Source organism: Dendrobates tinctorius, unplaced genomic scaffold, assembly GCF_039654945.1.
Source record: "Dendrobates tinctorius isolate UK_male_01 unplaced genomic scaffold, ASM3965494v1 ptg000059l, whole genome shotgun sequence".
In the NCBI taxonomy this organism is placed as follows: Eukaryota; Metazoa; Chordata; class Amphibia; order Anura; family Dendrobatidae; genus Dendrobates; species Dendrobates tinctorius.
This window is the reverse complement of record NW_027361727.1, coordinates 3,012,501-3,024,984: the sequence shown is the minus strand read 5'-3', so window position 1 is coordinate 3,024,984 and position 12,484 is coordinate 3,012,501. Positions and strand designations below refer to the sequence as shown.

The following is a 12,484-nucleotide window of genomic DNA, read 5'->3' as shown; positions in this document are numbered from 1 at the left end:
CTGTTTGGGCGCACGGCAGGGCTCAGAAGGCAAGGAGCGCCATTTTACTTTTTGAATGTAAAATATGCTTGAATGTTTAGCGGTTGCCATGTCTTGTTTTAAGAGTACCTGTGTGCCTAAACATTGGAGCTCCCCCACAAGTGAGCCCATTTTGGAAACTAGACCCTCCAAAGAACTTATCTAGATGCATAGTATGCACTTTGAACCCCCAGGTGCTTCACAAATTGATCTGTAAAAAAAAAAAGTACTTTTTTTTTTCACAAAAATTTTATTTGGCCTCAGTTTTTTCATTTTCACATGGGCAACAGGATAAAATGTTTCCAAAAATTTGTTGGGGAATTTCTCCTGAGTACATCAATATCTCATATGTGGTCATAAACCACTGTTTGGGCGCACCGCAAGGCCCGGAAGGGAAGGAGCGCCATGTGACTTTTTGATTGGAAAATTAGCTCCAATCGTTAGCGGACACCATGTCGCATTTGGAGAGCCCCTGTGTGCCTAAACATTGGAGCTCCCCCACAAGTGACCCCATTTTGGAAACTAGACCCCCGGAGGAACTTATCTAGATGTGTGGTGAGCACTTTGAACCCCCAAGTGCTTCACAGAAGTTTATAACGCAGAGCAGTGAAAATAAAAAAATATTTTTTTTTCCTCAAAAATGATTTTTTAGCCCGCTATTTTTTATTTTCCCAAGGGTAACAGGATAAATTGGACCCCAAAAGTTGTTGTCCAGTTTGTCCTGAGTACACTGGTACCCCATATGTGGGGGAAAACCACTGTTTGAGCGCACGGCATGACTCAGAAGGGAAGGAGCGTCATTTGACTTTTTGAATGGAAAATTAGCTCCAATCGTTAGCGGACACCATGTTGTGTTTGCAGAGCCCCTGTGTGTGTAAACTTTGGAGCTCCCCCACAAATGACCCCATTTTGGAAACTAGACCCCCTTAGGAACTTATCTAGATGCATAGTGAGCACTTTGAACCCCCAGGTGCTACACAGAAGTTTATAACGCAGAGCCATTAAAATAAAAATATTTTTTTTCCCTCAAAAAATAAATTTTTAGCCTGCTATTTTTTATTTTCACAAAGGTAACAGGATAAATTGGACCCCAAAAGTTGTTGTCCAGCTTGTCCTGAGTACGCTGGTACCACATATGTGGGGGGGACCACTGTTTGGGCACACGTTGGGGCTCAGAAGGGAAGTAGTGACGTTTTGAAATGCCGACTTGATGGAATGGTCTGTGGGCGTCATGCTACATTTGCAGAGCCCCTGATGTACCTAAACAGTGGAAACCCCCCACAAGTGACCCCATTTTGGAAACTAGATCACCCAAGAAACTAATATAGATGTGTGGTGAGCACGTTGAACCCCCAAGTGCTTCACAGAAGTTTATAACGCAGAGCCGTGAAAATAAAAAAATATTTTTTTTTCCTCAAAAAATTATTTTTAGTCCACTATTTTTTATTTTCACAAGGGTAACAGGATAAATTGGACCCCAAACGTTGTTGTCCAGTGTGTCCGGAGTACGCTGGTACCCCATAAGTGGGGGGGGACCACTGTTTGGGCACACGTTGGGGCTCGGAAGGGAAGTAGTGACGCTTTGAAATGAAGACTTGATGGAATGGTCTGTGGGCGTCATGCTACATTTGCAGAGCCCCTGATGTACCTAAACAGTGGAAACCCCCCACAAGTGACCCCATTTTGGAAACTATATCACCTAAGGAACTAATCTAGATGTGAGGTCAGCACTTTGAACCCCCAAGTGCTTCACAGAAGTTTATAACGCAGAGCTGTGAAAATAAAAAAAATATTTTTTTTTCCTCAAAAAGTGATTTTTAGCCCACTATTTTTTATTTTCACAAGGGTAACAGGATAAATTGGACCCCAAAAGTTGTTGTCCAGGTTGTCCTGAGTACGCTGGTACCCCATATATGGGGGGGGACCACTGTATGGGCACACGTTGGGGCTCGGAAGGGAAGTAGTGACGCTTTGAAATGCCGACTTGATGGAATGGTCTGTGGGCGTCATGTTACGTTTGCAGAGCCCCTGATGTACCTAAACAGTGGAAACCCCCCACAAGTGACCCCATTTTGGAAACTAGACCCCCCAAGGAACTTATCTAGATGTGTGGTGAGCACGTTGAACCCCCAAGTGCTTCACAGAAGTTTATAACGCAGAGCTGTGAAAATAAAAAAATATTTTTTTTTCCTCAAAAAGTGATTTTTAGCCCACTATTTTTTATTTTCACAAGGGTAACAGGATAAATTGGACCCCAAAAGTTGTTGTCCAGGTTGTCCTGAGTACGCTGACACCCCATATATGGGGGGGGACCACTGTTTGGGCACACGTTGGGGCTCGGAAGGGAAGTAGTGACGCTTTGAAATGCCGACTTGATGGAATGGTCTGTGGGCGTCATGTTACATTTGCAGAGCCCCTGATGTACCTAAACAGTGGAAACCCCCCACAAGTGACCCCATTTTGGAAACTAGACCCCCCAAGGAACTTATCTAGATGTGTGGTGAGCACGTTGAACCCCCAAGTGCTTCACAGAAGTTTATAACGCAGAACCGTGAAAATAAAAAATCTTTTTTTTCCACAAAAATAATTATTTTAGCCCCCATTTTTTTATTTTCCCAAGGGTAACAGGAGAAATTAGACCCCTAAAGTTGTTGTGCAATTTTTCCTGAGTACCCTGATACCCCATAAGTGGGGGTACACCACTGTTTGGGCACACGTCGGGGCTCGAAATGGAGGGAGCACCGTTTGACTTTTTGAACGCAAAATTGGCTGGAATAAATGGTGGCTCCATGTCGCGTTTGGAGAGCCCCTGATGTTCCTAAACAGTGGAAACCCCTCAATTCTATCTCCAACCCTAACGCCAACACACCCCTAACCCTAATCCCAACCCTAATCATAACCCTAACCACAACCCTAATCCCAACACACCCCTAACGAAATCCCAACTCTAACCCTAACCACAAGCCTAACCGTAATCCCAACCCCAACCCTAATCCCAATTCCAACCCTAACCCTAAATTCAACCCTAACCCTAAATTCAACCCTAACCCTAAATTCAACCCTAACCCTTAGTCCAACCCTAACCCTTAGTCCAACCCTAACCCCTAGTCCAACCCTAACCCCTAGTCCAACCCTAACCCCTAGTCCAACCCTAACCCCTAGTCCAACCCTAACCCCTAGTCCAACCCTAACCCCTAGTCCAACCCTAACCCCTAGTCCAACCCTAACCCCTAGTCCAACCCTAACCCCTAGTCCAACCCTAACCCCTAGTCCAACCCTAACCCTTAGTCCAACCCTAACCCTAACCCTAGCCCTAACCCTAGCCCTAACCCTAGCCCTGGACCTAACCCTAATGGAAAAAAAAAAAAAAAAAAAAAAAATTATTATTTGTCCCTACCTATGGGGGTGATAAAGGGGGCGGTGATTTACTTTTTATTTATTTTGATCACTATGAAAGTTTATCATAGTGATCAAAATAAATGAATGAATCTGCAGCGTTGCAGATTCGATTCGGCGCACTGCGCATGCGCCCGCCATCTTGCAAGATGGCGGCGCCCATGACGCTGGACGGAAGGACACCGGGACGGATAGCGGGAGATCGGAGGCACAAAGGAGGGTGAGGGGGTGATCGGAGGGCTGGGGGGGATGATCGGAGGGCTGGGGGGGTGGAGAGAAGGCGGGGGGGGCAGATCATGACGGCGGCTGCCGATCGGTGCCGTCAGAAGGTGGCGGCAGCCGATCGGTGCCGTCAGTCGGTGTGGGGGGGGTCGGGTCTCGGTGTCCAGCCATGTCCGATGCTATTTCAGCATCGGCCATGGCTGGATTGTAATATTTCACCAATTTTCATTGGTGAAATATTACAATCGCTCTGATTGGCAGTTTCACTTTTAACAGCCAATCAGAGCGATCGTAGGCACGTGGGGGCTAAGCCACACCCCCAGGTTTTAACTCTGAAGGGTCCTTTGTGTGCGGGTCGGGTGACCTTTCAGTGACCCCGGTCACCCGACCCGCAGGGGGGCTATTTATAGCATGACGCCTACGTAGGCGTCATAGGTCGTTTGGGCACTGCTTTTCATGACGCCTACGTAGGCGTCATAGGTCGTGAAGGGGTTAAAAGACAAGTCCTGCAACAACGTCTGTTCCTCCATTACTGAGAAATCAGCATTTGAATTTATTTGCAAATGAGCTATGGTAGATCTAAAACCTCTGTCACTCCAGCTCTATTCCTTGTCCAACGCCACCGCCTCCTACTTGACTGATGGCTTCTTCGCCTAAAGTCACACAGCATCGAGGCTTTCACTCAGAAAGCAGCAAGGCTGGAAGGAAGAGTAGAGCTGGAGTGACAGAGGCTTCAGATCTACCATAGCTCTTCAGCCTCATTTGTACATGAATTCAGACGCTGATTTCTCAGGAATAGAGGAACGGACTGGCCATGTAAAGGCATTGCCGGACTTGTTTTTGAAAAAGCTGCAGGCACATATAGATGGTCACAAAGTATATTAAAAAGTTTGGAAAGGGCATCAGTATTCAGTTCTGCCAGATATTCTATTAAGACCTGAATATAAAATCCTCGCTGCTGAGGATTGGTGCCAGTGTGGCCATTTATATACAAAGCGGGGCCCTTGGTTTGGTGCCGTTGCCCAGTGCCGCCCTGCCATCTTTCCCGGATCTGTGTATTACTTGACATGCAAACTCCTCCGCTGCCAAAATCATTGTTGTGAAGGCAGTTGAGCGATTGATCTGCATTACATGTGAATTTTGTCACTGACTGCAAATTCTCTGCTTCGTTCCCCAGGGAGTGATTCAAGACGTGAAACTCATCTTTATGCCGAGCGGATACATAACACAGTGCCCAAACCTGAATCGCAGTAAGTGGAAACTATTCTTAACAAGCGTTGTAATGCAGGAACATGAATGAACAATACTGAGTAATGGTGTATTAAAGGAAGCTTAAAGGGATAGTCCAAGATGGAGAACCTCACCATCATTATCAAATCAATGTAGACACCAGCATGTGGCACCCCCAATTATCAGTTACTAGTTCTCGTGGCTGCCTGAACTACACAGTGTACAGAGCCAAAGAAAACCCCGAAAATCCGAGCCTGGTGTAGTGGCCGTTCTCTGTACTGCAGCTCATCTCCAATGAACTGATCTGCAGTACCTGGGAACAGCCACTACAGAGAGTACGACGCTGTGCAGTGCAAACACCGTCCACCCTGGCGGCTGATCGGGGGGATGCCAACCACTTTATTGGATACCCTGTTACAGCTGAGGGGAGTTTGCATTTTCTGGGGATGTATTTATTTTCACCGGACTTCATGGCACAAAAATAACCAAGTGGCAATTTCAGCTCTACCACATTGCACAATCATAGGCTTGGTGCGAGATAATAACCTAATATCTCGAGCAGGATGGCAAGGACAGGAGACACAGCAGCTTGTGCTTTTAGTAACTCGCAGGGCGGCAGTGTTAGTGTATCACCCTGATTGATGATTAGATACATTTGTTTCCCTTAGAAGCAGATGAAGTTGCGCTGCTCGTCCCTACATTGATGGAGATGTTGGTTATTAGTACGTTGCCGCTTAATATCCTCATTTACATGTAAATGGTCTGTGCTGTCTGGATGCATCATGTTTAATCTGAGGTTTTTACTTGCGTTCTCTTGTCTTGTCTTATGGAGCATGCCCGACCTGCAGCGATTTCCTGAGTCTCGTGCAAGGAATCATGGATTTACAGGAGCTGCTGGCAAAACTCACAGCCAAGGTAAGGAGATACGGAGGGACTCGTGGGGCAGGGTCTACGAGAAGGTGAACTCCTCCTGGGATATGAGGGGATTTATGGGGCAGGGGCTAGGAGAAGGTGACTTTAACTGGGGATACGGAAGGACTCGTGGGGCAGGGGCTACGAGAAGGTGACTCAACCTGGGGCCTGGGGGTATGGGGGGATTCATTGGGCAGGGGCTAGGAGAAGGTGACTCTACCTGGGGATATGGGGGGATTCATGGGGCAGGGGCTATGAGAAGGTGAACTGTACCTGGGGATATGGGGAATTCATGGTGCGGGGGCAAGGAGAAGGTGACTCTACCTGGGGAAATGGGGGATTCATAGGGCAGGGGCTAAGAGAAGGTGACTCTACCTGGGAATATTTGGGATTCATGGGACAAGGGCTAGGAGATGGTGACTCTACCTGGGGATATGGGGTCCTGACACTCCCCGACTTGTATGAGTGGGGGGCAGTTGTCAGCAATGTTACATAGGAAGGTGGGCGCTCACATAAATATCTGATGTCTAAGTATGTAAGGGGATCACAGGTGAATCTTAGTGAGCCCTCCGTCATACGGGATATTGTCTGCTGAGTGTATCTAAGCCAGGTACTTAGCATCTGAGCCGTTGCATCTGATCTTGTCATTTTTTATATAGTCTCCTGAGCTTGTATATCTAATCCAACCATGTGGGATGCTGTCTAAGATCGTGTATCCAAGTCTGTCAACTGTAATACTGTATGTTGATGTAATGTATCTATGTCTATCATGTGCGCTATCATGTCTGCTGAGCTACTGTTACAGTCCCCCCTAGATAAATTTTGTTAACACATATGCAGCATCAGAGGTGCTATCCCAAGCCATAAGCTCGAGGGGTACTGGTCTTCACATGACTGATGCCGTGTTATCAGTCATGGCTGTCGCGGCGCACCCATCCCCCCTGTATACTACAATTTACGAATAACAGTTTTTGATAATGGTGGTGAAGATCTTTTGTAGGTAGCCTTGTGCTTGGCTTCAACATCTTCATCAAGTAGCCTTTTGAGATTGGTGCAGAGAAAAGCAGGGGCAACGACACCTTTGGTATCATCATTAGCTGTCTTAGTGCAGAATTTCCGAATACATACAGGAATACACCAAAGAACAAGGTTTAGTATCACATATACAACAGGGATACAGGTAGCAATATGCAAAAAGCTTTGTAAGATCCAAGCTATCCAGCCCCCATTTTCCCTTAAACCAATTGGCTGGATTGAGAAAGGAGAAGGTGTCTGACCACCAACTGTCCTTATGACGATCATTGTCTTTATTGTATTGATCTCTGAGTCTTTGAATATCTTCTAACTTTAACTTTTAACTTCTACCAATAATAATATGGAAAATGCGAAAAACCAAAACATTATGTCCCCTTTATTTGCTATTGGCTGGTTGGGTGATGAGGAGAACTTGATAGGGACCGTCATACAAGGGTTCTAGTCCGTGCTTCCTGACATGCCTTTTCACGACTACCAAATCACCAGGTTTCAGGTTATAACAGGTGTCGGTTTCTGCTGAATCTGGAAAAGAAAAGGAAACTAGAGCATGGGTGTTAGTAAAAAAAAAAAACCTTGCTAAGCTGAATAACACATTGGACAGCACAGTAAGTTTCTTCTGATAACTGCTGAGGCTAGAAATTTGCAACTGGGGGCCTAATACCAAACAATATCTCATATAGGGACAGGCCATATTTTGCAATAGGGGTAGTACGGATATAGTATAGTACAATGGATAGGAGCTTTGGCCATGGAGCCGTAGTCTCCTGCATCATTTTGGTCAATTGTCCCTCAGTGTGCCGTTCAGCCTCTCCACTTCCCCACTGGATTGTGGGTGGTACGGAGTATGGAGGGCTACAGTGGATCCAAGCATTGTCAGAGCTTTTTTGGTACACATGAGAAGAAAAGGCCGGGCCTTGATAACTTTCAACAACTTCTGGAACCCCATATCTGCATATAACTTCCATCACCAGTTTCTTCGCTGTGGTCTTAGCAGGGTACATCCGCTTAGGGAGACACACGAGTTGGTCCTTTTTTTTTTTTTTTCCAGAGACCATTATCCATACGTGCCCTATCAGTCTTCTGTTGCTTCACCCCTTCCTTTGGAGACATTCTCTGCGTTGTCATTAAGCGGTCTCGCGGGGTCCGACAGAAAACTTCAGTCTGTTGTAGATCATCAGGTTCTTGTAGGGTCAGTGCTTCTTGTAACTGTTTACGCTGAGAGCGTGTGGTCACCATAGTTGGTATAGTTGGTTCAACAGGTAAAAGAGCGGCGGCTTTTGCTTGCATATCCGCAAATATGTTGCCAACAGTCTGTGGACTGTTCCTAGGACCGTGCGCCTTAACTTTGATAATGGCCACCTGAGTAGGTGATTTGATCAAGTCCATGAGGGTTTTAACAGCTTCAGCATTTTTTCACTGGGGTTCCGGAAGTAGTAATAAACCCTCGATTGGCCCATAGAGCCCCAAAATCGTGAGCAATACCAAATGCATACCGTGAGTCCGTGTATATATTAGCCAGTCTGTTCTTGGCCAAAGTACATGCAGTAGACAGAGCCTGGAGTTCTGCTTCTTGTGCTGACTGTGAGGGCGGGAGTACAGCTGCGTGCACTACAGTGTCCTCTGTGGTAACAGCGTATCCCGTGTGGAATCTACCAAACTCATCAGCATATCTTGAACCATCCGTGTATAACACCAGATCAGGATTTGGGAGTGGATTCTCACAGACATTTGGTGGAGTAGCTGTTTATTTTATCAGAAGTTGGGAACAATCATGTTGGAGGTAATCCTCATCACTGCCATCTTTCCTTATAATTCATTATACGGCTTTCAAGGCATTGTAAAGGGGTTGCATTATGCGGGATGCATCCGGTATCCACTGACAACAATAAGTGCATAGTTCAAGAAAATGCTGGAGTTCAGTTTCATCTTTTGGGAAAGGAAGGGAGCTGACAGCTATTTTTCTTTCTTCTACGAGGTGTCTGGCACCCTGAAGGAGACAGTGACCCAAGAATATCACTTGACCAAGGCAGAACCGAAGTCTCGAGGCCGAAACCCGACAGTTCAGTGCTGCCAGATACTTAAGGAGGCTAACAATGGTAGCAATGGCAAAAGACACCTGCTCATATTTTTTTTTTGCAAACTGGTTGGGACTGTTTTGGGCCCCTTGTGGCATCTGTGGGAAAGGCATGCAAAATACAGATTTCCTCACTGTCTTCATCTACATAGGGATTATATAACGTAAGAGCCATCTGACCATCATCTTGGAATTGTCTTCTGGAGCGGAACTGTGATAATAAATCTGCCCCTAGTAAATTTACTGGACATGTGGGAGAGATTACAATCTGAATAGTAACCTCGGGGAAGGGTTTTATGGGGTTTATAAAAGTATATTAATTGGGTCTGCCATCTACTCCGATAAAAATAGCGGCCTGAATGACAATCTCTCTGAAAGTGTCCGAATCGGGCACAGCGCCAGAATTGGCAGGGAGGGGCTGGGGAGAAAGGTTCCTAGTCATAGGATTAGGAGCTGAAGTCTGAGGGGGGGCCAGAGTTTGCTGTATGGGCAGAAGGGCACACTGATAAGGGACAAACTGTGCTCGCAGCCATGCTGAGCGCGATGGTGGGGGCTGGAGCAGCTACTAGTTTGCTTTGTTTTTTTTTGTTTTTTTTTCCTCTCTCTGCTGAACAGACGGGTTAAATTCTCCTGAAAACTTTTTTTTTTCTGGATCTGGAAGGGGGTGGATACTCATAACCACTAGCAATATTAGGCATAACAGGGACTGAGGCTAGCGGCGGATGATAATAGGTACCGTCAGCAAAGGTGGGGGCTGCTACTCCCGGTCTCCTTGTACAATTGTCATCTAGCAGGGAGACCTCTTCTTTCAAATCATTCTTAACTATTTGTCTGCCTGACACATTAGTATCCTTAATATCAGTTCCTTTAATCACTTTCTCACACCACAGTCACTTTCTTGAACCACAATACATCCTGTCCCTGTCATAATAGACAATTTTTCTTCTTCAACATAGCAGTAACAGAAACAATCAGAATTCACTTCCTCTGTTCCTCCTAACACCTTCGTCACACAATTCATGTGCCGAGCCACAAAATTCTTCTTTTCCTTCCACGGATTCTCTCATTTAGATCTAAATATCCTTACTTCAGTTGTGCACCATACTGGAGCGGCTGTCTCAGTTTGTTCCACCTGGTCAACCCCTTCTGGGAAGCCGAAAATTTGCGGTACTCAGTGAAAGGAGGAGGGCGTCTCAGACTATCCCTCCAGACACCTCTGGTTATATATATATATATATATATATATATATATATATATACCTGAGTTACGTATCCTACCCAGTCTTCGATCACTTCACCACGCCTGATTACTAACAATGATCAGGACTTCAGGATATTTTGACTATAAAGAGAGTCACAATCACTGGTCAATCCGGGGTGTCCGTCCCTTATGAGGTACGGTTCGAGCACTGATCCCCCAACGGGACTGCACCTCTATATTATTCCACCCATGAATCACCCTACCACGGGGACAGACCTCAGATCCTCTTTGCAGCAACAAGCACAGGAAAACCACACCTACTGTCAGTCTGAACTGTATAACTGCCAACTTACCGTGGTTGTCGTGGGGGATGATCAGTCCCAATTTTCCAGCACCCGTGTCCGCTCCGAGGGTCCTTTGTCTTGTTGTCCTCCGGGGGCAGAGGCGTCTCTATTCGGGGGCCCCACGTTGGGCGCCAAGCTGTTGGGGTAGCTATTTAGGGAGGGCTAAATTAACCCTTCACGGTTGATCCAGTGATTTCCAAATTATTCCACAGGGCGTTGCTAGCAACTGGGAATGACCACACGGAGAAAGGGGTCTCTGTACGGGAGGATCCAGGCATATCACCAGTCCCCTTTATTTTAGTCACTTCTTTTATAATCTTTTGCTTAATTATGCAAAGTTCTCAACTACCAATAACATCATTGTAGTACATTCACTTTATAAGCCAATAGTATTGCAAACTTTATAAGCCAATAGTATTGCAAGAAAATCGGAATATGTCCCTAGTTACGTGACGTAGAGAATAGAACAATAGCACATTCTTTTAAGGTCTCATATCTCATATCTTGTACAAGCTAGAACAGTCTAGTTTCATAACAGCTGCAAACTTTTACCTAATTACAAAATTTATCTTGTAAACAACAAAATGGCGTCGCAAGCACAAAAATGGATCCTGGAGAACAAGATGTCCTGTACACCTGAATACTGTACTACACTGTATCTAATCCATTTTTTTTTTGTTTCAGTCTGATAGTGTATGCAAGGCCATCACCTCTGATACCATCTGTTGATATAGTGTATCTAAGGCCTGTTTCACACATCCATTTTTCAGATCCGCGAAAATGGCGGAAAACGGATCCGTCGGCGGATTGATAGCAACGTGTGGCATGCGCACATGAAAATAGCGGACTGTCAAGAGGAAAAAACATTGCAGTGTCCGTCTCATCCGCCAGAAAAATTTTGGCGGATCCGTCAAAAAACGGGGGTGACGGACGACCGTCAGTCTAGATCCGCCAATAATGTAAGTCTATGGGGGAAAAAAAATGGATCCGCCCCTTTTTTGGCGGATCCGTTTTTTTCAAAACGCAAGCAATGACTAGCCAGGTCTTTCCCCGGGAAGGAACAACCACGGGAAGGGCAGTCTCCAATGAAGGGAACCACCTATGCCAAAACATGGTATCCATCCACAGACAGCTGTTTCGGGGTATTGCCCCTCATCAGTGTGGAGTAGGAAACTGGCCAGTAGGAGCAATGCCTAGTAAAAGACTGTGAAAAATGAGGATGAATGAACTCATGGAGATCAACATCCAACACTGCGGAGACACCATCACATGTTTCTCAACGCAGTGATTCTAGAGCAATGCCCTCACCCTTATGGGAAATATGCAAAAACATGCAAAACACAAGCCGCGGAGACACTATCACATGTTTCTCAACGCAAGCTATGCTTGCGTTGAGAAACATGTGATGGTGTCTCCGCGGCTTGTGTTTTGCATGTTTCAGCCTGTCAAGTGTGATGATGTCTGCTGAGCTAGTGTATCTGATCCAGTCATGTCTGTTGTGGTCTATGATGGTGTATCCAAGCCCGTCACCTGTGATACTGTATGTTGATATAGTGTATCTAAGAATATGGTGTGTGATGTGCCAATCATGAATAACGTCGGCTGAGCGAATGTGTCTAATCCCATGCTGTTTACTAAGATAGTGTAACCAAGTCTTTGATATGTGATACTGTCCACTAGGTTGGTGTATCCGAGTTAATCGTGGTTGGTACTGTATTCTGAGCTTAGTGTATCTAAGCTTATTATGTTTGATGCTGTCTGCCAAGTCTGTGTACATATATAACATATTATGCTGAACCGATGTATGTAATCCTATTGTGTGGTACTATATTCTGAGCCGGTGTATCTAATCCTATTGTGTGGTACTACTGTATATTCTGAGCCGATGTATCTAATCCTATCATTTTAAATACCGATGGGATATTTATTCCTCATACCTTGTATATTATTGCCGGTTGACCTGAGGTATCTAATCCTACCATGTGTGATACTGTCCAGTGAGTTGCTGCATCTCAGCTGCCGAAGGTGAGATCCACACTCGCACATATTCAC

General features: G+C 45.6%; 1 protein-coding gene across 4 annotated transcripts in view; it reads left to right on the top strand.

Moving 5' to 3' along the window:
* The window catches only part of NELL1 (neural EGFL like 1), an 860,783-nt gene that overhangs the window by 272,172 nt on the left and 576,127 nt on the right, over positions 1-12,484 (top strand). For all 4 annotated transcript variants that reach the window (XM_073578304.1, XM_073578303.1, XM_073578306.1 and 1 more), the window contains 2 exons: positions 4,814-4,886; positions 5,699-5,781. In XM_073578304.1, the coding sequence (XP_073434405.1) occupies positions 4,814-4,886; positions 5,699-5,781 (156 nt within the window). The remainder of the gene's footprint in view (positions 1-4,813; positions 4,887-5,698; positions 5,782-12,484) is intronic.